This window comes from Rattus norvegicus, chromosome 14 (assembly GCF_021556685.1).
Source record: "Rattus norvegicus strain SHRSP/BbbUtx chromosome 14, alternate assembly SHRSP_T2T, whole genome shotgun sequence".
NCBI lineage: Eukaryota > Metazoa > Chordata > Mammalia > Rodentia > Muridae > Rattus > Rattus norvegicus.
The window spans coordinates 63,303,331-63,326,803 of record NC_141547.1 but is presented as its reverse complement, the minus strand read 5'-3'; the positions used below and the strand labels follow the sequence as shown (position 1 = coordinate 63,326,803).

The window sequence follows — 23,473 nt, the reverse complement described above, 5'->3', positions numbered from 1 at the left end:
TCAGAAATACTCACTGGCTAATCCATGTGACCAACAGGTAGCCTCCCGACAGGCAGGCTGGAGTGCTGCTCAAGTATCAGGCTGTGCGGGTTTAAGCGATGACACCCTCTTGGGTTAGCGGTGTGACCTTAAGCAACTGACTCAATCGCTCTGTGCTTCCACTCACACTGTAAAAAGGGAATCCTCTCTACCATTGTGGGGTGAGGATTAAGTATCCGGAGCATTTTTACCGGGCTGAGGAAGTTCTTCATACACAGTAATTTTGCTCTGGAGATGTGACTCAGTTGTGGGGCATTTATCTGCCATGTGCAAGGCTCTGGGTTCTATCTCCAGCATGCTAAGTAAGTAAGCTGTATTTCTTGAGTAGTTTTTGGAAGGAATTTAGATATTAGAGATGTCCTTGACATCTCGGCCTGGGCTCTCTATGCAGGCATTCAGGTGTATGGTGATCACCCATCCATCCATCCATCCTAGTGCCATCAAGTCACTTATGTGTGACCTCAAGGTCACAATCTGTAAAACGGGGGTGGGACTCATAATCCCGGTTCTCAAACCTCTCACCTTCGTTCAAATAATTTCTTGCCTAAGAGGACTGTCTACACTTAACCAGTAGGCAAGAACGCCTCAGCTCACGTGGCAGAGGCAGAAATGCCCACTAGGGGGCGCGTGCGCTCTCTTCAGACCCGTGCTGGGGAGGAAAGGCGAGCTGGGAACCTTTGGGGCCCATCTGTGTGCATCAGCACTGGCAGACCCTCCACTGCCCACCTCACGGCTGAATTCTCTTCATATTAAACCTAAGAAATCTGAGGTTGGGGAATTAGTTAACTCACCCAGGATCTCAGAGCTAAGAGGAACAATGGCGATGGAAAAATGAGTCTCTCTGGCTCTGCCAACCAGTCATTAGGACCAGGGAAGGGCCGCCCTGGATTTTGCCTGCAATAAGGGAAGAGAATGTGGGTACCCTCAAATAGGCACGGGTGTGGGACTGTTACCCAGTTCCCCCGAGAACACTGACACCAGGCGGTGGCGCTCTGTGAGATTTGGGGTTAGAAGTTAGTAAGGCACAGCAGTAGCCAGCCTCTCCTAAATGCATGGTCCCAAGAAAGCCCTGTATGAAAGAAGCTGGTGTGCTTGACTTTGCTGAAGCAGCCCAGCATCGGTCGGACCTGCTAGATACCCTGATTGTTAAAGACACATCAGAGGTGTAAACAATTAGCTTGACTTATGCTTTGCCCAGAGTAAGGAACGCGTTGAAATAAGGACGTGGAGTATCGTGCGTTTGAAAAACAACCTCACATCACTGTTTCGGAGGTAAGAATTTCACTATGTAGCCCTGGCTGGCCTGGAACTCACTATGTAGCCCCAGGTGACCTCAAACTTCAATAATCCTCCTGCCTCTACCACCTAAGTGCTAAGGTTACAGGTGTGTACCACACCAGGCTAAATGGTTGTTTTATACTGCTATATTTGAGGTGATTTATTGAACAACAAAGATAACTCAAACACCATTTAACTGCGCTGATACTACTGGACGCCAAAGTAGGTACTGTGCGTTCTCTCTTCCAGTCCCAGTTTTTGAAGTAGGCTCTCCCAAATCCTAGGTGGCTTCAAACGTATTGTGCAGTTGAGGATGACCTTGAAATACTTTGTGCAGCACCATGCCTGGTTTTCAATGTCTCCGTAATCTTTAGTTGCACAGTCATTGAGAATGACGACTCAGATTAACAGTGGGCACACTGAGAGATGTAATCAATGGGGCACTAAGACATGGCTCAGCAGTTAAGAGGACTTGCTACTCTTACAGAGAATCTGAGTTCAGTTTCCAGCACCCGCATGGCCAATCAGTGCTTAAAACTCCAGTTCTAAGGGATATAATGCTCTCTTCTGGTCTCTGTGAGCATTCCATACATACATACATACATACATACATACATACATACATACATACATACATCACTCATATGCGTAAGATAAAAACAAATCTGAAAACATATTCAAAGCCACAGGAGGAAGCCTGCTGTAGTCATCACCAAGACCTTTAATGATAAGGAAAGTAGGACCCTACAGTGTGCTAATGATCAAACGGGTAGTGGAAGATTTACTGGTGGCCTTGTGTGGTATAAGGGATGGCATGAAATAATACAAAGTAAGAGCTACAGACGATAGAAAATATCCTGACCCTTGGCCTTCAGTTTTGCCACAGCTATGAGACTGGATGGGAAATGCTTACATATTAACATCTTTCTGGAAGTGAGCAAGGCTCGAGTGCCAGTGGCCCCTAAGCTCCGCCATTAGCCTTTCCTAATAGCACCTATTAATAGGGCACCTACTGTGTGTATGGCAGAGTTTGAGGTACTCCACCTGTCAAGTGTTTCTCAAATCCATGAGGGTTTGAGTTCACAAACCCTGCTCACCCATGTGCTCTCATTCCAGCATCACAGGTGCTGTTTCCGGGGAGTGATGAAGCTGTCAATCAACAAATAACTGTATGCAGGCTCCACCTATGTACCTGGGAAATCATGATTCTCCTTGCCTCCCCACCTCAGCTAGCCTGCCTACCTCTTGTCTTTCTTAACACCTTCTGTGGTGATGTTTTTCAACTGTTGTCCCCTCTTGAGTCTACAAACTTTTATAGACAAAGGATCCAAGTGTAATGTATGAGGCAAAACAGGCAAGGGATGGGTGCACCAACGAATGAATGAGTGGGCAGGGAGAGTATATATGTGTGGATGGTTGGTGTCTGGTGACTTTTCCCAGAGACACATTAAAAACAACCCACATATTCACTCCAGAGAGAACATTGACAGACCAAAGGAAGGACTCTTCTGGTCAAGTCCAGTGTGGTCACCAGTGGGTTTACTGGGGTTACTTAGAAGCGCATTGGTTCGACTCTTAAATAATCTCAAAATGGAGAAGGCTCATGAGTCTGAGTCTTTCCACTCTCTCTTGAGGGGCTTGTGTGTGGGATCATATTGTCTCCTATTCGGGACGTCAACAGTAACGTCCAGCTCAAAGGAACAGCTATACTACAGTGAGTAAATGGGCAAACAGATGGGTAGGTGCGTGTGTGTATGTGTGTTGAAGGCAGAGGGAGTAGGTAAATTGAAGGGTGGGTGAATTTTTTTTTACTCAGTCCTGTGAATGGAATATCAAATCTAGACACCCAGCACAAGCCTCCACATGTTGGACTACCTATCTGGGTCCTGGGGTCTAGCCAGATTCAAATATAAAACTAACCATCTTAAGACTCTACCCTGCTAAGCAATTTGGGGAAAGAGAGCCTAGCAACAAGTGTAGCAGAGGTGAAAATCCCCAGGGAAACAGATACACTGAACTTGTTTCTCTCAAGAGAAAGTGCTCTCTACGGGACGCTGGAGTCTTTTAAGAAAATCATGCAAAAGGGCCAAGGACTCTTTCTGATGCTCAATATCTATTTTAAGAGGCTTTTGGTCCATCTGAGGCCGTTTACTTTCAAGAAATGTGGGAAGATTTGAACAGACCCAGAATGGAGCCAAGGCAACTAAAGGGCAGCACAGAAAAGCTGGCCAATTCACCATCATCCCACCATAGAGGTGCCTTCTTCACAGGTGCTATAGAGAACTCAGATGCCTGGGATAGGAACCTGGAATTTTCTAAACCACAATTCTCAATCCAGTTATGAGATGAGATATATGTTTTCAATGAGTCAGGCCCAACAAGTGGATACCCTGTACCACACAGAGAACTCAGTAGTCTTTGAAACGTGGGTTCTGTTTTCTAGGTCTTGTGCATGACTGTACTGTGGGCAGCCGGGGGTAAAAGGTACTTCTGTGGTGGATCATTACATAAAGCTTGGAAGTCGCTGGGAACAACATATCCCTTCTCATCCAGGCTCTACCATTTACTGAAGTGATTGCTTTCCTGATGAACTAGGAGCTAGAAAAAGCTAGCCAAATGGGATGAAATTACAGAGCAGTTCCTTCTGCCCAGTTCGATGAGGAGTAGGGGATCTCTCCCTCCCCCACCACCCCCACCTCGGATGTTTTCAAAGCCTGAGTATCAGTTGGGGTTGTGGGCATTGGGAGCTGACAAGCTGAGAGCTCACACTCAGCTGAGTCCATGCAGCAATCATAGCAGCACACAACCCTGTCTCAGAGACACAGCTATGCAGTTGGCTGTCGTTTGCTACTTGGTGGGTTCTTCTTTGTCCCTTCTTCACCTTTTGTCTTCCATTCTTTCAACCCTCTAACACTAGATAAGAGAAAAAGGACAGAGAGGAAAGAGGTTCTTGAATAAAGTCAGAAGCTGAACTACTTCCTGCTGATCAGTAGGAGTGCCAAGTTTCCTGAGGCAAGTTTGTTCTTTGCCATCATGATATCTAATTTTGTTGTTGTTTCTTCTTTGCACTCAACTACTTAACAAAACTGTGACCAACAACAACCAACCAACCAACCAACAACCCACCCTGCCTCTGGGGGCCCTAAAATGTATGTACCCATTGAAGGATTCCAACCGTCACACAACTGCACAAACTATCTGCAGCTGGCAAAATCACAGCCTCACCCCCACCAGAGCACGAGGCAAATCACAGTCAAGTGCTGTGGACAGTGTTGCAGGAAAATGTTGATGCAATGAATATTTTTATCATAAAGAACTTCTAGTTGGGGATTTGGCTCAGTGGTAGAGCGCTTACCTAGCAAGCGCAAGGCCCCGGGTTCAGTCCCCAGCTCTGAAAAAAAGAAAAGAAAAGAAAAAGAACTTCTAGAAAGTACCACCATTCTTCCTGCCTACAAACACAATGGGCTAGTTTGAAAGTTTCAGTATCTGTGAATTCTACAGCTCGCTCGCTGTTGGTTCTCTGAGTATCTATTACCCAAGTTCAAGGCCACCTTGTTCCCAAAGACTGGCCAATTTAGAAATGGCTTCACACACTGAGCGAATGAGTTACTGCTTCTTTCATTGTTTCAGCAACGGGGCCAAAAGTAGCCCAGGCTTCAAGCTTGAAGTCCCAACTTGCACCTCTGCAGTGCCTCATGCCTCTACCTCATTGTAGATGGTGCTAGGAATCTAATCCAGGGCCCCTCTCTGGTAAACTAGGATGGCACTCTAGTCACTACACTACTCCCCAGTACCCCATCTAGTGACTCAATCATCCATTGGCTCCCACTGGGGGAAGGTGTGGAGAGAATCCTGTTGTGATGTTGAAATTTTTGACAGAGTCTCACTGTACAGCCCTGACCTGGAACTTGCTGTATGGTCTAGGCTGGCCTCGAACACTGAGATGCACCTGCTGGTATTAAAGGCGTGCCCCACCATGCTCAGCTAGTACTTATTGTACTTTTAAGCATTGCTTTTCAACACTGTGTTGCTCGTAAGGAGTACACTTCATACTTAGAACTGAAAGGATAACTTTTCAGGCACTGGATACCGTTGGACAATTAACACCGGGCCTGCTTTCCTGGAACCTCTGTCTAGAACTGCATCTCCTGCGGATGATACCCACTCCACTCCCACGTGTTGCTTTGAAGCCCATGTCTCTCTCATGCACAGTGACAGAGTTAAGGAGGGTCCTTTTCACCTCTGTATGCTCCTTATCACCTGCTGGAAAGGATACACTACCTCTCACCATGTCATTTCCTGTCCTCTGGTGAGGGCGTGTCCATGGCTTAGGACAGGAACAAGAAGGCTGATTCAGGGCCCTTGCCCTGCCTCTTTAAACATAATGTGGTAGTTTGTTTTTTGTTTTTGTTTTTCAACCAGGCAGCTTATTTATTACCCATGGACCATTTGATGATGCCCACGGCTGGTGGCATGCTGGAAGCTCCACTTGACTATGCCCCCAGATGGCTACCTAGTGAGTGAACGTCTGCGTAGCAAAGCTGTCAAGGATGCTTTAGGAAAGCTGTCAAGGATGCTTTACTCCATCCTAGACAGACACCTGAACCCTATGAGGTGGACACAAATCCCAATTCTGAAAATGTACAGAAAACAAGACAGACGGGGCCCGTCGACAGGATGCAGTAATTCTACTTCTTTGCTTTTACACTTGCATTACATATTATGAAACCTATTTAAAAACAAGTGTGAAGTTCGTGTTCCTATAAAAGCTGGGTGGATCGTCCTGGCATGCCTGGAGAGATGGAGGTTGCTTAGAAGAACATGCTGTAGGATTTGGCATGGGCCAGGAAAACAAAGCGTTGGAGGTTAAAGTGAGATTCTCCGATCAGTTCTCAAGGATGTTTAACTTCCTCTTGGAGGCCACAGTTGGTGCATTATTTAAGGGCGTGGCTTCTACAGGACAGGGCACGTCAACCAGCACATCCAGATGACAAATAGAAACTTAGGCCAGCAAGGAGCCTGGGGTGTACGTACTCAGGAAGAGGAGACACAAGAGCAGCCGTGGGGCCCACACATCCCTCCAGTCTATTCAAATGAGGGCTTGTTTCACCCAGCTCCAGTCCTGCCCTCCCTCTTCAGATATGCATTTTAAGTTAAAGCGTGGACGGAATGGAACATTATGAAAGAGTCGTCATTCCATTAACTCAGCCATCCTCATTCTTGTTGGAAAGAGCGTCTACAATGTGCAAAAGATTTACTGAGCTTACTATAGTAAAAGTAAATGTTTGCTGAGTGGGTCCTGTTCTGAGTCCACTCCTACCTGTTAGCCTGTGGTCTGAAATGTGACCCCCCCACACATACTCCTTATCATATTAAAACTCTAAGCATTAGTGGTTGTATCAGAGGGCAGGGAGGCTGGAGGTGAACTGGCCATGATGGCGGAGCTCTGGAACACTTAGGAGAAATTAGGATCTTTAAAACTTACCCTTTCTATCACTTGAAGACACTGCAACCTGACAAGATGTTGTCTGTAAACAAGGGCACAGCCCTGCCAGACACTAAGTCTACCAGTGCCTCGACCTTAGGGTTTTTACCTCTGGAACTGTGAGAAACACTGCTGTTGATAAACTATTCGGTCCCTGGTATGTTACTAGAGAAGCCTCAGGGGATAAGACTGTGGTGGGTACTGTAATTTCTCTTCCAACTGTTCACGTGAGCAAACAGGCATTGAGATACCTGGAAGCCATCCAATCAGAGGGCCTTAGGAACTACCGCTCCAGGCTGCTGGGACCATGGGGCAACTCAGCTGAAGAAGAGTTCTTGGCCATGTGCTACTTTTTTCCCTACAGGCTCAAGGCTGTTCCAGGAGCCACTAACTCCAGGCAACCCTGAGTACCCAGGAACAGCCTACGGCAGGGACTACACCATCAGATCTAAAAGGTCAGAAGGTCACCAGTTACCGGTCAGTCTCTGCACTGATGCCACAACAAAAAGCCTGTCAAGTTCCTTGCAGAAGCCTGGGAAGCCAGGGTTCAGAAAAGAATCAATGTTTCAGGAGCCAACTGAGATTGGCTTTGGTTCACACAGGGAGGCAGGGAATGAATTGGCTAACCCAACTGCTCCCACTTAGCTGTTTCTCTGCTAACCTTAGGTGGTGAATTAGGATCCCACCTTACTGGGCAGCATGGCTTAGGGAGGCCCAGGTGGCTCAGCCCAGCAGCTTAAATCCCTGCAACTGTGGTTGTTTAGAGCTCCTGGCCCAGCGTAGGGCACTCACTTTTGTCACATACTGTGTCAAATAAACACCAATGTCTTGCTGAGAATCTGCAGCGTTTGAAGAATTTCACAATTGAAGCAGTATCATCTTTTTAGTGGAAAATTTTAGGTGAAAAATATACGGACTAAACTGTAAGAACACGAGTGAAGAACATCACTTAGGAAGCCCTTAAGTGGGAAGATCCTTACGAGCAAGTTCCTTCCTTCCTTTCCTCTTTCAACAGTGACTTAATGGGCCCTCGCTCTGTGCTAGGGGAAAGTGAGTTGTGCTAAGGTCCTGCTCTCACATGGTAATAAAAGCGGAATCGTTTTTAGGCTGGAGAGATGGCTCAGCAGGTAAAGCCGCTTTGCTGTCAAGCTTGATGATCTGAGTTCAATCCCTCTAACCCACATGATAGAGGAAAGAAAGAACCCATTTTCATAGCTTAGTCTCTGACTGCCACATGCCTACTTTGGAAAGCACTCATGCATGCACACACACACACACACACACACACACACACACACACACAATAAATGAATCAATATTTAAATGTTACATAGAAAAGGATGCTCTTAAAGTAATGTCAGGTTACAGTGAACAATATAACAAAAAATAAGAGTATCCTTCTAGTGGGGCATGATTGGAAGCAGACCTCTCAGTAGATGCGTCCCAGGCTCAAGGAAGTGAGTGAGGCTAGGAAGGAAGCCACGTGAGTATATGAGGGAGGCATCTCAGGGACAAGGGCTGTCTGTCACCGTGATCAACCGCTTCTACAGAAACCCGTCACACATTTGGGTAGTCTCCTATTGCTGCAAGGACGATTCATCACAAGCTTACCCACCTTTTTACAGGAGGTCCTGATAGGCTGTCAGTGAACCTGCATTCCTTGAGCAAGCTTTAGGAGGTAGAGCTTCCTTTTCCCTCTCTGGTTTCTAGGCTACAGGCATTCCTCCCTTCCTCACAAACCTCCGACCTCTGCAAACGCATCCTATCCACGTGACTCTTCTGCTCCCTCTGCCTTGTGATTACTTTGGGCGCGTATAAGCATCCAGGATAATTCATATTTTATGATCCTTAATCCCACTTACAAAGTCCCTTTGTGAATGAATGGCAAGTCTCAAGAGTTCAGAGATTAGGGTGTTGACAACTTCGATAGTGCATTATTCAGTCTATCCCATGAGTACGCTGCCTACCTCTGACCAGTCAAAATGCCAGGACCTCCGTCTTCACACTCGGCTGGTCTAGATAGGGAAACCAGAGAAGGGCTCATTTAGTAGATGAAGAGTGGACTGAACATTAAGGGTAGTCAGGAAAGCCGAGAGGGGAGCGGGGATGGGGGGGTGAGGGGAGAGGGACACGCAGGTACAACAAGCAAACCATTACTCAAATCAGGTGAGGAACTAGTGGCTGTGCTTTGGGTTAATGACCTCCCAGCTGCTTTAAAATGCACCCCAATATGACAGAGCTGTGAACAGGATTTTAATATAAGGCCATGCAGTGTCTAAATGGCTTTAAAGCATTCCTGTGTCAACTAAACAGCTGAGGCAAGAGCTGTGACAAAGTTGGCAGAATGGTACCTGTTGGTGCAAGGGGGCGGAAGCACGGGATTTCATTATATAATACCCATCCTTCTGTGCAGGCTTGAAATGGCTCATTGGAAATCTGAACTCTTGGTTTTTCTGCTACAAATGGAGAGTCCTCTATTTGCACTCAGATATGTGCGAGCACACTAGCAGAGGGGTGGTGACTAGCAATAAGCTGCTGACTTGGGAAAGTGAGAAAACATGCAAAGACCAACTGCCAGCAGCAATGTGTGTGCACTGGGGAAGACATGGGAAGACCAACACTGCATTTGCTTGAATAAGGCACTCTGGTCTCAGTGTAGCTGTATGACTGCAGCAGCATGGAGAACAGGAGGCAGCTGCAACTGTGACCAGCATGAGGTGGTGAGAAGCAACAGAGATGTGCCCACTGCAATACCAAGGGGCAATACTTAGTCCTAAGGGGGGCACGGGGGGGGGGGGAGTAAAGTCTGAACTCAAAATCTAAGTATCCACTTGACAGGACACAGTAGAGGCACGGGTTATCTGGGAGTGGACATTAAACACTACAGCTCTTGCTCAGGTCAGACCCACCTTAGACCACCACCGAGACTGAATGAACATAGTTAGTCAGAACTTTGTTTCAGCGGATGATGTCCCTTACTAGAGAGTAAATCAAGTTTCAGTACCTGGATCTAACCAAAAGGAGCTGGGGAGATGGCTCAGCAGTAGAACACTTGCCGCTAAGTCTGACAACCCAGTTTCTCTCCTGGGCACCCACGGAGTGGACAGAAGTGACTCCTCCAGGTTGTCCCCTGACTTTCACATATGCCCACCCAACACCACATAAATAAGAGAATGTAGACTGGGTCGTCAATATAACAAGGCCTAAATATTCCTGTTCACAGCTGGGAGAGCAAGGCAAGATTTACTTCAGAGGAAACAGACCTCCAAGAGCCCTGGTGAGTTAGATATTGCTTTGTGCAGCCGAGGCTACTGCTGGAGTAACAGAGTAGGAATATATCCTCTTACAACCCACATGTACTCTCTCCACACTTCCCACACTAAGACATCAAAAGGCCAGCTGCACACAAACATGCTGGGACAAACCTGGAAAGGTCATACGTATATATAGCTACTGTCAGCTCTCAGTGCAGGGAGAAGTTTGAGGGTAGTGTCACCTCAGATGGATGGGGAAGTCAACAACGTCCTGTCTAGTTTGACAATAGCTACTGTCATTGAGGTGCTAACAGTGACCAAGCACATGCTCAGTATTTCAGATGTAAATGTTTCTAAATCAGAACAAGTACTCACACATTAATGCTATTATGACCCCATTTATGACTAATATGAAGGTATCCCTTAGATCATACAACTGGGCAACAGCCAGTCAGCATATTCATCCTGACCGTAACAGGAGAGTAGTATCACCATGAGTGGATATGCAAAAGAACCTTGGGATGTGCAGACTGTCAGAGAAACTGACTCCACCCAGGCATGTGGAGCCATAACTGTGCTCAACACTGCTGTCTGAGGTCCACCATTTCAAGACTGCAGACCGAAGCACTGACTCTAGTGGACAGATTCCCATAAAGAGAAGACCCTTCCCTGGCTAAGTGTGACTGTCTAGCAGCCCCTAGTAAGGAAATGCAGACTGGAAGCAGCTGGAGCCTGGGCTGAGTAGGCTTTCGGGTAGCTCCATGTTAGCTCACACACTGTTCAAGGAGGACCCGATCTTTCCTTTTGGCTTTGAGAAGCCTCTGATGCCACTTGGAAGCTGAAATTTAAAGAGGGAGATTTCTTGGAACGATAACTATGGTGTCTGGATTAGAGAAATTAAGATCCTAGTGTACACAGAAGAACCCAGGCAAGCCGTCTCAAACCTCATCATTGCTGGGCCTGCATCACTCAGACATTGGCCCAGGATGTAGGTAAGAAGCAGACTGCTTGCCTGGCATGTTCAAAGCCTCATGTGTGATTCTCAGGCACTGTGCAAAACAAAGAGAACAAGAGCAAGAAGGCTAATAGAGGCATTTTCTCCTGCTCTAACTATATGAGTGTCCCACTCAAAAAGAGCCACAGAAACTGACCAAACATTTGATCAAGCTAAGAAGTATGCTGCTCAATACATTCTCACTTAATACAGACAAAAGGGTGCTACATACCCATTCAACAAAGTACAAATGTAAAATATGCGATCTCCCCAGCAGATCCAGAATTTGACTCCAAGCCCACTGACCTCATACCATGGTTCTCAACTATGTATTCTTTTCAATATACCAAGCTTTGGCCACCAACTTCTGAGACGAGAACTGGTGTGAAGCAACTGTGAGGTAGTTCCTCAAGCACTACCAAGTCTTTAACTTCCCACTCACACGTGGAAATTCATCACAGTAAATAAGGCTAAATAAGTGGAGAATTCATACTATACAATAAAGAGCATTTCACAACAGTTTGGAATGCTGCCCTCAGAAATGCAGACATCACAATACCTGACCTCAAATACATATATACATGCATACATTGCAGAGCTAGAGTACAAAAACAGCCTGGTGCTGACATGAAAACAGGCCTGTGAAAAGACCTAGAAGTAGACCCAACAAAGCTATATATGGCCACCCAATTCTTGACAAAGGCAAAAAGACACCAGTAGAAAAATGAAAGCCTAGTCAGAAAACTAGCATGGCAAAATTCAATGTCTGTGGAAGAATAAAATTACAAAGTTACTGTTTACCTTGTACAAAAGTGCCAGCACTTCAGAAGCAGAGACCAGTGGATCTCCAGTTTGATCTATATTCTATCTCCAAGCTTTGGCTTTAAGTTCCAGAATAAACAGGTCCGTGTATCTATCCACTGGGTCCCCAAACCACAAACCTAAACAAAATCTTCCCACCACAGAAAGCTCTGCCTCTACCATACACCTCTGACTTGTATCTCTTAACTATCTCATAATGTAGCGCTCAGGACCACTGAGGTAATAAGGTAACAACAAACCACACCCCGGTACCCCTGGTTCTCACCAGCTGTCCATTTGCCGCATACCTCTATCTTGGGTGGGCTGGAAGATCTGTTCTCTGATGCCTTGCTCTGCAGCAGTGCCCTAGTGGAGGGAACTTGAACTGCACATGGATTCTCCTTTTCCGCTTTCCTCTAGAACCATCCTCAGATTATTCTGCTTAGGTTGTATTGGCCTAGTCTTTAAACCAGAAATACCTGAGGAAGGGCAATGCCTACCACAGGGATAATTTACACGGCATTTGTCACACAATAATCCCCACAGGAAAATTCAAAATTTCAAGTAGATGGCAGCAAATATGGATTCAAACAGAAAACCCAAAGTAACAGTTCTGAACAACTATGCCCATTACTTTGAACACCCTAGCCAAAGGCTAAAGACTTTCAAGGCTGGCCCACCTCTTCATTCTCCCGAGTCTCCTTTATGGGCCTGTTTTTCTTTTATATGCACACATCTGAACAAAAGCCAAGCACATCATTCCTCAAAAACATCTAGTATACAACTCTACCACCACACTCGTGGGGAGCCAATTCTGGGTGGCATGCTGACTCTTCAAGTCTGCATGACATGGGAATGTGTTTTCTACTCTACAAGGGAGAGAACACTCCAGGCAGTTATCTGTGCCCCAGGCTGGAAGGCCAGACAGACACAACACCACCCCCAAGCTGGCCCCTGACCCACTGCTTCAGTGGAGAAAATGGAACAGGAAGCTGAGAATTTTTCGGTTTTCTGATCTGAAAGCCCGACCACAGGTGTCAGTTACCAAAGGAATGAAAATAAAGAGGTGGTTATCATTCCCACTTAATAATGCCCACAGAACTCGTGTGAGACTTGCCAAAGAACTGAAATCCAGTTGGCCCAAGGTATGACACTAATGTCAGGGAAAGCCTACTAAACTTTCACTCACACAAACACATCAATATTCATCTGTCCTAATCTATACAAATAATTCATTAGGCAGCAGAGGGTTACGACCTCAATCCTTCCTCTTGATTTAAAGATGAGGCAGTAATTTAGAAGACAACCTAAAAAAGGCTGCTGGCACCAGAACACCTGGAGCTGCAACGTCTTTAAAAGCACAGTGGAGCTGCTGGATGACTGAAATTTCCAGCGGTAAGGGTGTAACCAGGTACGTTCTGACATCTGCCAACAGGCAGACACTGACAGGAGGAAGGGAAGAAGCCATAGATGTGTGATACAAAGAGTGCAAGGCTAAAACACTGAAGTCTGTCTGCACTGGTGAGGGTAGAGCACAGGGTACTGCATGATGCAGACATCAAGCTGATGGGGGCCATTGTGGACCTCACTCATCTGGTGCTGCCAACGCTTGGAACAGAGTACTCCTTCACCACGGGGCTGGTGATACACTCTCGCAGTGCTCTCTAGCTTTGGCTGGTCCATAACAAACAGCAAATGGTAGTGCTTAGGATAGTACCCACACTACACTAAGTGTTCAAACAGCAGGAATACAATCAAACTGGAAACCTGTCTTCCATAGATCAAACTTTCTCTTAAGATAATCACTATACAGTTATGCTATTATCTACCTGCAAAATTTTAAAGAAAATTTCATCTCTAGTTGTATAGAGCCAAGATGCCACAGTCCTATCAGAACCTAATCACGTAATTAGAAAATGACTACGGTCAGATCATTAAAATGAAGAATACTGTTTTAAAATTATCACATTTGACCAAGCTGGCCTTTTACTCACAGGAATACACATAGCTCTGCTGAAATAAAGACTTTCACTACCACCCTTAGCTTGAAAAATAATGTTTCTGGGCTGGAGAGAGTTCAGAGATAAGACTTGTTGGTCTTGTAGAGGACCTGACTCAATTCCCATCACTTACACCGTGGTTTACAACCACCAGTGTCTCCAATGAGGAGAGTCAATGTCCTTGTTCAGCCTCTGCAGACACCAAGCATGACTTTTACACACACAAGTGAAACACATAAAATAACCTAATAAACTTTTCTTTAGGTAAAATGGGGAGCTCACGTAGGATTTAAAACAGAAAGGCAGCACCAATGTGTTGTTGAGAGAACATGCCCTCCTCCCCCTTAGAATGAAGAGATAAATAACAATTTGAATGACCTTGCACATAACTTTTATCTCTAAGGGGTTTAAGATGAAAATGAGAGTTTGAAGTCAATGATTCTTAGCTCCTTCAATTCTAGGACATTTCTCCTTTTTGATTCTAGGACAGTTATTCCAATTGCAAAGAAATTCCCACCCATGTGGCCCTCCCATTCCACAAAATGAAAACACAGTATCATTTTCAAAGTCAGAGAGCCAGAGTGCCATAGGACTGCAGAAGGATAAACCCCAACCTTAGTAAAACCAAAATGGCTTTTTAACCTAGCAGAAAAATCTAAGCTGACAGAGCATGCAAAATTTAGTTCAAATGGCAACAGCCCTTCCTTGTCTGAGTGCCTTGGAAAGTGCTTAGTGTTCACTGTTGACTGTTTGTGTCATAGGAGCAGTAAAGCTGGAAATGGGGATGTGATATGCTTAGAAGCTGAACCTTCAGACACCAGGGAAAGTCTTCAAGCAGTAACAGACTAAAAACCCTACCAATTCATAACGTCAATTGCCTGACTGCTTTGACAATATTAGAGGAGTCACATCATAATAAACTACCAACTGTATTTTCATGTCTCCAACCTTTCATAGTTACTAGATTTTGATACAATTCTAAGTTTAGATTTCCCAGGAATGGATACACTGAGACATTTTCCAAATAACTTTTCATGTAAAGTGGAACTTATGGGAAAAAAATTCACTTATGAAATCAAATCTTAAATAATAAAAATACTCTTAACTATATCATTCACACAACTGTGGATTCAAGAGCTTATCTGAACAGAACCTTGCAATTAAACTGCCTTCACTCAAACAGTGTCAGAAGGCAACTATCCTATTTAGTACCCACTGATGAGTTATGACAACACCACTTCCTAACCTGTCATCCTATTTCATTTAACCCCCACCACCATGCTCAGGCTTCCTCAATGCAAAGGGCTTATCACAAATGCTTTAGTGTATCAACTGTTAAAAAAATAAATAAATAAATAAAAAAAAACAACAATCAGGTGGTAAATGTTATAGCCAGAAACCAAATAATTACCTGTACGAAAAAGGCATAGGAGTGACAAAATGACATTTCACTTTTAATTATAATATTTTCTAGTAAACAGTACAGTCTAAAGCAGCAACCACAGAGACAAATCTAACAGACCTAAGAGATTCTATAAGAGATCCAATGGCTGTGCAAAGCTTTCGGAGCAGCACTACCAGTTTTAAGAAATACCCCAACAGAATATGAGCTTAAGGCTGAAACTATCAGAATTACTAAAGTGATACAATCTGGCCACAAAAACAAAGCATTCCAATAGAAGGGCAGCAGGCTAAGAGCCTCACTTGTGCCACTTGAGTATGTCTTTTGCTTTTCTTAGAACTGGGAGTTGGAGAGGGGTGAGGAATAGTACAAAGGGCTCTATCTCAGAAGACGCCTATCCTCTGCCCTCTGCAGTCACCCTCTGGAGATGGACAAGGAACGCTATCAAGCTATGCACAGTTGCCATGGCTGACACTGATGACTGGGCCAGCGACCTTTAGTTTCACTTCTTCCAAACTCAGTCATCTGCCCTGGGTCTATGTGTGCTACTCAGTTCTGATCTGAAATGCTGAGTCCCTGAAACAACCATCACTACTGATTGCTTTTTTTCCTATTACCATGCTATTTTCTCTACTGCCTTCAACCTTGCCTGCTGGATAAAACCTGCTACTCGCGTATAACTAGACTCTACCAAATCATACCTATCTGCCATCACATGACGACAACTGGGGAAACCTGGGTTTTGGAGGTTTACCTAGTCTCCTCTCCATCAACTAACTTTACAAAGTTACCAGGGGCTAGAGACACTGCTAAAGCAGCAAGCCCTTTGTGAAATCTTTTAACAGTTAGAAAATAAAATTCCTGTACAGAGGCCTTGAGAGATGCAGGTGCACCTGTCTAAAGTTTAGCGCGTTTCTTCGAAGTCAGCTCCTTGTAAGTATAAAAGATTAATTTCAAGTCCAGGATTTCACTAGAAATGAACACAGGAACTAAGCTATATAAAGCACAAACATAAAATCTTATTTTGACCAAGTAGGCTTCAGTATGTTTTTGTACAGATCATACATTAAAAAGTACAGTAAAACTAACTGAATTCTCTCTATCAAGAATCAGAAGTTTTAAAAAATTCTGAAAGCAACTGTGTTTCCCTTTTTGAGAATGTGGCTATAAACACTGGCCAATAGTCCCCTGGATGAAATATCAGGTTCTTTCCTAAGACACTGAGCAAATACCTAAAGTATTTTCTAGCTCCTCATCTTGGCAATAGTTATACAATCTAAACTGATAAAAAAAATGCAGCTAATATTAAGCATTAAATTTCTGTTCACTAATGGTCTAAGTCATCCCCTAAAACAGCCACATCTTAATTCATTCTGCTTCTCTATTCAGAATTGAGAAAATAAAAATTTCTTCTTTAAAATGTTCAATTATTTCTGCAGGTATAAGCCCACTCTCACACATGCTGGACTTCATAAAGATCAGATGTTTAGAAAAATGTGAGTTCCCTTCCTTTGGATATTAAAATGACTATTTGGCTGAAAATAGTCCTGAGGGTCACAGACAGTCTATATTTGACTCCTTTGGCTACCTGCCTGTTGCCTCTACCTTAAACCTAAATTAGCTGGCTAGCTAAAAACCACATTAAGTTCAAAGCAGTTCTAATTCACAACTTTCACCACAGTAGTTTGTTTTGTGATAGGCACTTGCTAAATGTTTTACTTTTTGTTTCTGCCTACTGGAATTTTAAGAAAAATTACGAAATTTGCAAGCCAGTAGCGTAATAGTATAGCATTTTGAAACTGGAAGCTTTCAAAGTTACAAGACTTATTGCATAATCCAACAACTTTGATTAAGCTTAGCTCAAGAGATAAAATATGTCCATATAAAGACCATAAATCCGTGACATTATTCATAGAAACCCAAATATACTTAACTAGCAAATATGTAAGTATGATATGTAACGAGTAATAAATACAGACACATACATTTAAATCTTAAAAAACCTGATATACATTGGCCTAATTCCACTTATAATTCTGTTAAAAGGCAAAACTAAAAACAGAAAAATGCAATGGCTGATAAGAACAATGGGAAGAGAGACAGTAATTTTGAGGGGCAATGAAAAACTGCTGGGTAATATGATTACTACTATGTATCTGCCTATCAAACTATGCACCTAAGATAAATTTTTATATGTAAATTATACTTCAATAAAGCAGAACTCTAAAAAACCATGTTAGCCAGAATACTACTAACCATCTAGGAATGTAAAAACCATTAAAACTCCACAGGAGACCCTGTGAAGACAGGTGGCTGACCCAAATGGCTCACACTGGCTTCACTCCGGTGCACTAAGACCTGTCCAATCTTAACTGATCCTGCGTTGGGTATCTGGTTCTCACTATGTTCCTTGCACATGGCACCTATAGTTCTTTGTACAAGTTTTTAAAAACTCAACTAGACCTTATGCTGAGACTGCCTACCTTTAGAGATAGTCTCACAATGCCTGGGCTTTAACTGAACAATACTTTAGAGCATTTAGAAAAAGACTAGCAGTTAGTAACATACCTGGCAATCGGGCATAAAGATCTGAGTTTCATTCCCCAAACCACATACAAACAGTGCCATTGTGGTGCTCGTCTGTAACCCTAGCCACAGAGGAGGAAGAAGATGGAGCAACAAATGGGACAGCCACAGCTCATTGACCAGACAATCTAGTCAATCAGAGGGCTGAGTCCAGTGAGAGGTCCTGTCTCAGAACAGTACAGTGGACAGTAACAGAGAAAGATACCTGACATTAGATTTTGGCTAATGTATTCATACATTTTCTCTCTCTCCCTCCCCCTCAAAAGAAAATTAAAAAGTTGTATACCATGTGTTCTTGTATTTCTAACTCCTTAATCAGGTTCAACCTACTCTAGTCTAGGTCTGGTATAGAAAACTAGTGGTGTTCTAGATTCAACCCACAATATTCCATTCCCAATGCCTACAATCTGTGCATTATAAATAATGAGTCTATAACAATTTAAAGAGGAAAAAATGCAACACAGTAATTTTTAAAAAACGTGTAGGACACTTGCCAAACACTCAGGTTCAATTTCATCTTATCCATGTAAAAATGAAAAAACTACCAAGGAACACTTTTGCTTTTCTGAGTTTAAATGGCCTGAAACAAGTCAAAGTAAAACTCAAGTTTCCATAACCTGAAATGATGCTTGTCTTACTGGTGGCCAGGCTAAATACTTAATACTTACCCTTGTGTACTAGCTGCCTGTGAAGCATTGTATTCATAGGTCTTAAAACCTATGTTTTTGTGGGGGACCAGTAAAAAAATTCTGACGTGATTGACTCCCTCTCCACATCCTCTAATGTGTATTATATACAAAAATAAAAAAATAAAAAAACCAGTGTGCAAACAAGTATCTACCAAGCTAGCCAGTTTTACTTTTAAATTTCATATGGATTAAATTTGATTTTACACTAGTGAAATGCATCAGGCAGACACTTCCCAACAAACCCAAACATCTGAGATCAATCCCCAAGACCCAATGGTAGAACAATGACAGGAGTAACAAAAATTAACAAACAATGAGCTCCTAAGCCAGAATCAAAAAGGAATTCTAATCAGATTCTCTATGAAGTATGTCTATGAGTCAGTCCTAGAATTCTAGGGCTGTTAGGTACACCTGGGCACTTTTCGTAGCCTCCGAGTAGGTTCTGCTAGAAATGCTAGATTAAAGGTCTTTAATATTCTGGGTTTAATTCTCTCTTAAGACATAGTTAAACAAGACAGAAACAATTGCAGATATCCTACTTTCTTTCTCGTACTGTCAACGCCAACGAACAATGAGTTGTTTTCCCCTTGCCTCTGATGTGGTTTCTAGATGTCCTGAACTACTAGGCATCATGTAATAAGAGGCGCACTAAAAAGTATTCAACTGACACATCCGTCAAGAGATCACAACTATACATTTCCCTTCCATATTTAGAAAAACTGAGGCAGAGATAGGAGAATCAGTGATTTCTGAGGCCAAGCTAGTCTAAAGTGAACAGCAGGCCACCCAAGACATCATAGAAAGACCCTGTATTACAAAAAGCAAAACAACAAAACAAGGGAAAGGCACATCTAAATTTAGTGACAGTATTTAGTCTGTAAGTGAAAAAGAATTATTGTAGTACTGTTGACTAGCCACATCCACCATCTCATTTTGGTTCCAAAAGGATTATAGTTTGTCTACTGTCTGTTAATACAAAGCTCAACTTCTCATTTTTAACACACTATACAAATTACACTATAAAAGCTTCCAACATTCAATATTTAGCAAAACTAATGGCGATCCAGAATACTGTTCCTTCCTATCCAATACCAACAAACATGTGCTAGCTAGGGGGCTGGAGCCCTTAAACTGTTCATCTGAGTACAATAAGACCTGGCACAACGCATTAAACAAGGTAATAAATGATCAGCTTTATGAAATGAGCTTTGAGAAGAATGAGGACAAAACCATTCTTCCATTATTCTGTCTCTGGGGATCCAATTTCAAAAAGTATTGCACACTTTATCCCATTAGATTACACAGTGATTAACCTAAGAAAGTGCTACATTATGCTCTTTAAAACTCAGGTTTAATGGCTACTGTACCTAAGGAGTACTCCTTTCAAAAAATGCTAAATATGTAGTAACAGTATAATTACAGTGAAAAAAAGAAAAATCCCAACATTCGGGAAAAGCGGCCACTCACTATAGACACTCTTAGAATAAAAGATACGGAAGAACTTGGGCCAAGATTAGTATAAATAGACTTTATTGAAGTCAGTGCCTCTGTGTGGAGACAGAAGATTGTGTCTACAGAAGCACAAGTTGTAACATTTCACAACTTCTAAAAGGAATGTCAACAATTACAACGATCATGCATACCATGGTCGATAATCACATTTTAGAAGCATTTTCAACCATTTCTAAAGAAATGCTTATAACATTGTTATATATAGAACTACTTTCAATAAACTGCAAAACATTGATCGACTTTTCCAGTATGAGCTACAGTGTCAACACAAAAGGGAGGCATAAATGTTTAATTTATGAAATCAGAATGGAATATTTACTGTAAAGAAAAATTAAAAAGCTTTCAAATAAAGGCCATTATTGAACCAACATGAAGAGCACAACTTGAACTTGACTTCATTCATCTTTAAAGCTGTCCTCTGAGGAGCTTCAGTTCTAAGCAGTGCACTCAGTACTGTGAATATTCCTTGGACTGAAGTTTGGCAATAATGCGGTCCAACTGTCTCTTTGCTTCACACTGTGGGAAATTGCTCATGTCATAATATTGAGGGGCAATTTTCACCAACCTGTCCAGAATGGGGGGGGGGGGAGAGTTATGAAATCAAGATTTAAGTACTAGAGTTGCTAATAATTACACTGCTGCTGAATGAAAGCAAATATTCAAATACAAATCAATGATAAAAGATCTAAAACGCCATCTTTACAAACATCAGTTTAGGAAATAACAGCTTAGCAAAAATATAAATCTTCTGTTGATCTTATCAACTATGAAAAAAGTATCAGGATTAATTTTTCTAATACTTATGTATATTAATATGAAAACACAAAGCTTGAGTGTTTCATTCAACCACACTTTTTAACCTGTATTTTAAAGGTTATGGTTTTAATAGTCAAACAACTTCATCTCATTATCAGTATTAAGAACTACAAATATAAAACTGTATCTTTTATAAACTATACATTTTAACCTTGGCAAAACATGTAATAAAATGGTAACGTTCTAAACAATTGAAGTGTCAAAAGTCATAAATCAGTGATGGATGGAAGCTGGGAAATACTAAGTGACACAACCCACCATAAATGCTTTCCAGTCCACTTGGCTGACATTCCCATAACTTACAAAATGATGGTGGTAGAGAAATCACAAGGGCATCATTTAGCTAAAAATTGAACAGCCAGTCTCAATTACAATTTTTAGAAGCTAATACGCTAGGGAACAATCTGAGGTAATTTTTATCTTTACATATGGATGCATATACACATCTTTACAAAGATATACACAGCTAGCTGAGAAGTTCAAGCTACACAATGAGCAGAGAAGGATACGTTCATCTACTAGACATATTCTGTCCACAACAAAATATTAAAATCAAAATTGAAAACAGTGTGCTTACTTACCATTCTGGCTTGATATCTGTACAGGTTCGGATATAATTCTTTGTTGTGAGCACAAACTCATTATAAAGCACCCATTCAGGCTTGTGATCAAGCACAGTAGAGGGATGCAACTGGACCACCTGGTTATCTTTCACAGTTAAGTAATGCCCTGTTCGTTCTAAATGTGCCACCTGAAACAAAACAATTAGTGTTTCCAGTGAAATATTTATAAAATAGCATGGGGATATTTACATGAAAAGAGAATTCAAACTTAAAAAAATATCTGTGACTTTTGTTTTACTGTGTGTGCACATACATGCTTGGGTGTTTTGCTTGCCTATTTGTGTACCACACGTGTGGCTGACTAAGGAGGTCAGAAGAAATGCTGGATCCCCTTAGAAACTAGAGTTACAGTTGGTTTTTTGATTTGAGTGCTAAGAATTGAACCCAAGACTTCTGCAAGAGTACTCAGTGCTCATAACTCCCCAGCCTTCACTCCTATCTCAGGCATGTATCTTCAGTACCACACACTAGCTACAAACTGGACAAATATTACCACACTCCTAACGCGAAGAAAAGAATTCTAAGCAAAAAGAAAGCAGCAGCCTACAAAGAAAAGAAAATGGTAAGAAAAAAGCATGGGAAGAAAGATCACATAATCCTTTCCTATTTTCTTTTCCTAATTACACACTTACATTCATGATGCCTAACAACTAATAGTGCAGGACAAGAATGTTTGCCCTTCCCAACTCTACATATTATGTGACTTAATAATTTAATATCAATTAATGAATATTTATACTGAATATATACTAGGTGCCAAGTACCATTTCATTTGTTGTCACTTTCTAGAATAGGAGCTGAGATACTACAGTTCTTAAGCACAGCTTTCTCTCTCTCTCTCTCTCTCTCTCTCTCTCTCTCTCTCTCTCTCTCTCTCTCTGTGTGTGTGTATGTGTGTGTGTGTGTGTGTGTGAAAAACTTTAAGAAATACCAAGAAAAAGTTATTACATGTTAGTATATATTAAAATAAATTAAGTCTGGAGAAAATAAATTTATGCCTGATTGTGTTGTTTACCTCATACCACTATAAGCATTCCTCCTAGACATAGAAACTACACACACCTGTAATCTCAGCACTTGAGAAGGCAAAAGAACCACTGGAGTTTAAAGCAACCCTTTTGTGAGACTCATTCTCACAAAACCACCAACCCACTTTTTCCTTATACTTTAATTCAAAGACAGATACTTCACAGGATCTCCTTTGATTTTAGATTATGGAACCAAATGCATCCATATTCCTTCTAGCTATTGAACACAAATGGCTTTAAGGCTAATGTAACTGGTTTAAGAAACATTCAAAGACAGAATAAACAAGTATGAGATAGACAGATTATTTTGAAAAACAATTTCAACTCAAGCAATGTATTTTGAACTAACTACCAGAAAAGTTTTTAAACATCATTTTGTTTTACCCGACCCTTAAATTTTCAGGAGCTACAGACGTGGCTTAGCAGTTAGAGTATGTGCTCCTCTTTCAAGGGACTTAAGGTTCAATTCCCAGCACCAACATGGTGATTCACAGCCCACTCTAACTCCACTTTCAGAGTATCTGAAACCTCTACCTGAACCAGGCATGCAACTTATCCAGACATACAGGCGAAATACCCATACATAATCAAACAAAAAAATTTTAAAACCTGCTAAGAGTATTTATCTGTTATTTTTTATTCCTATTCCAATGACCTCTAATACATACATTTAAATTAAATAACTTATAAAGAAAAATTCAGAATGGCTTAAATCAAAGGACACATGCATTTTATAGTGTCCCAAGTTAGTCATAAATACCAATGAGCACTGTATAGAAACAAAGGAAATGTAGTTATTTAAATGTGGAGACATGGAGGCTGGAGAGAGGACTGAGGAGTTTAAGAGAACAGGCTGTTCTTCCAGTGGACACAATGTGTACACACACACAGGCTAAACAGTCACATGGAAAATAGTGGAGATGCTTAAAAATGAAAAGAGACTGTAGGATTCATGCATTTAAAAGC

General features: G+C 42.2%; 1 protein-coding gene and 1 long non-coding RNA gene across 3 annotated transcripts in view; both read right to left on the bottom strand.

Annotated features, from left to right (window-relative positions):
* Nucleotides 1-2,005: 2,005 nt before the first annotated feature.
* LOC148001369 (uncharacterized) lies at nt 2,006-12,034 on the bottom strand. Its single transcript, XR_015637055.1, has 4 exons — nt 11,852-12,034; nt 8,770-8,817; nt 4,673-4,708; nt 2,006-4,230 (listed from the first exon to the last, which is right to left on the bottom strand). It is a non-coding gene; the product is annotated as an uncharacterized LOC148001369 (long non-coding RNA).
* Nucleotides 12,035-20,036: 8,002 nt separating this feature from the next.
* The window catches only part of Dhx15 (DEAH-box helicase 15), a 37,951-nt gene continuing 34,514 nt past the window's right edge, over nt 20,037-23,473 (bottom strand). The window contains exons 13-14 of one of the 2 annotated variants that reach the window (NM_001191597.1): nt 21,438-21,607; nt 20,037-20,605 (exon numbers count right to left, since the gene is read on the bottom strand). In NM_001191597.1, coding sequence (NP_001178526.1) covers nt 20,488-20,605; nt 21,438-21,607 — 288 coding nt within the window. In that variant the 3' untranslated portion in view covers nt 20,037-20,487. The remainder of the gene's footprint in view (nt 20,606-21,437; nt 21,608-23,473) is intronic. The other variant, XR_015636538.1, reaches the window with a different exon arrangement.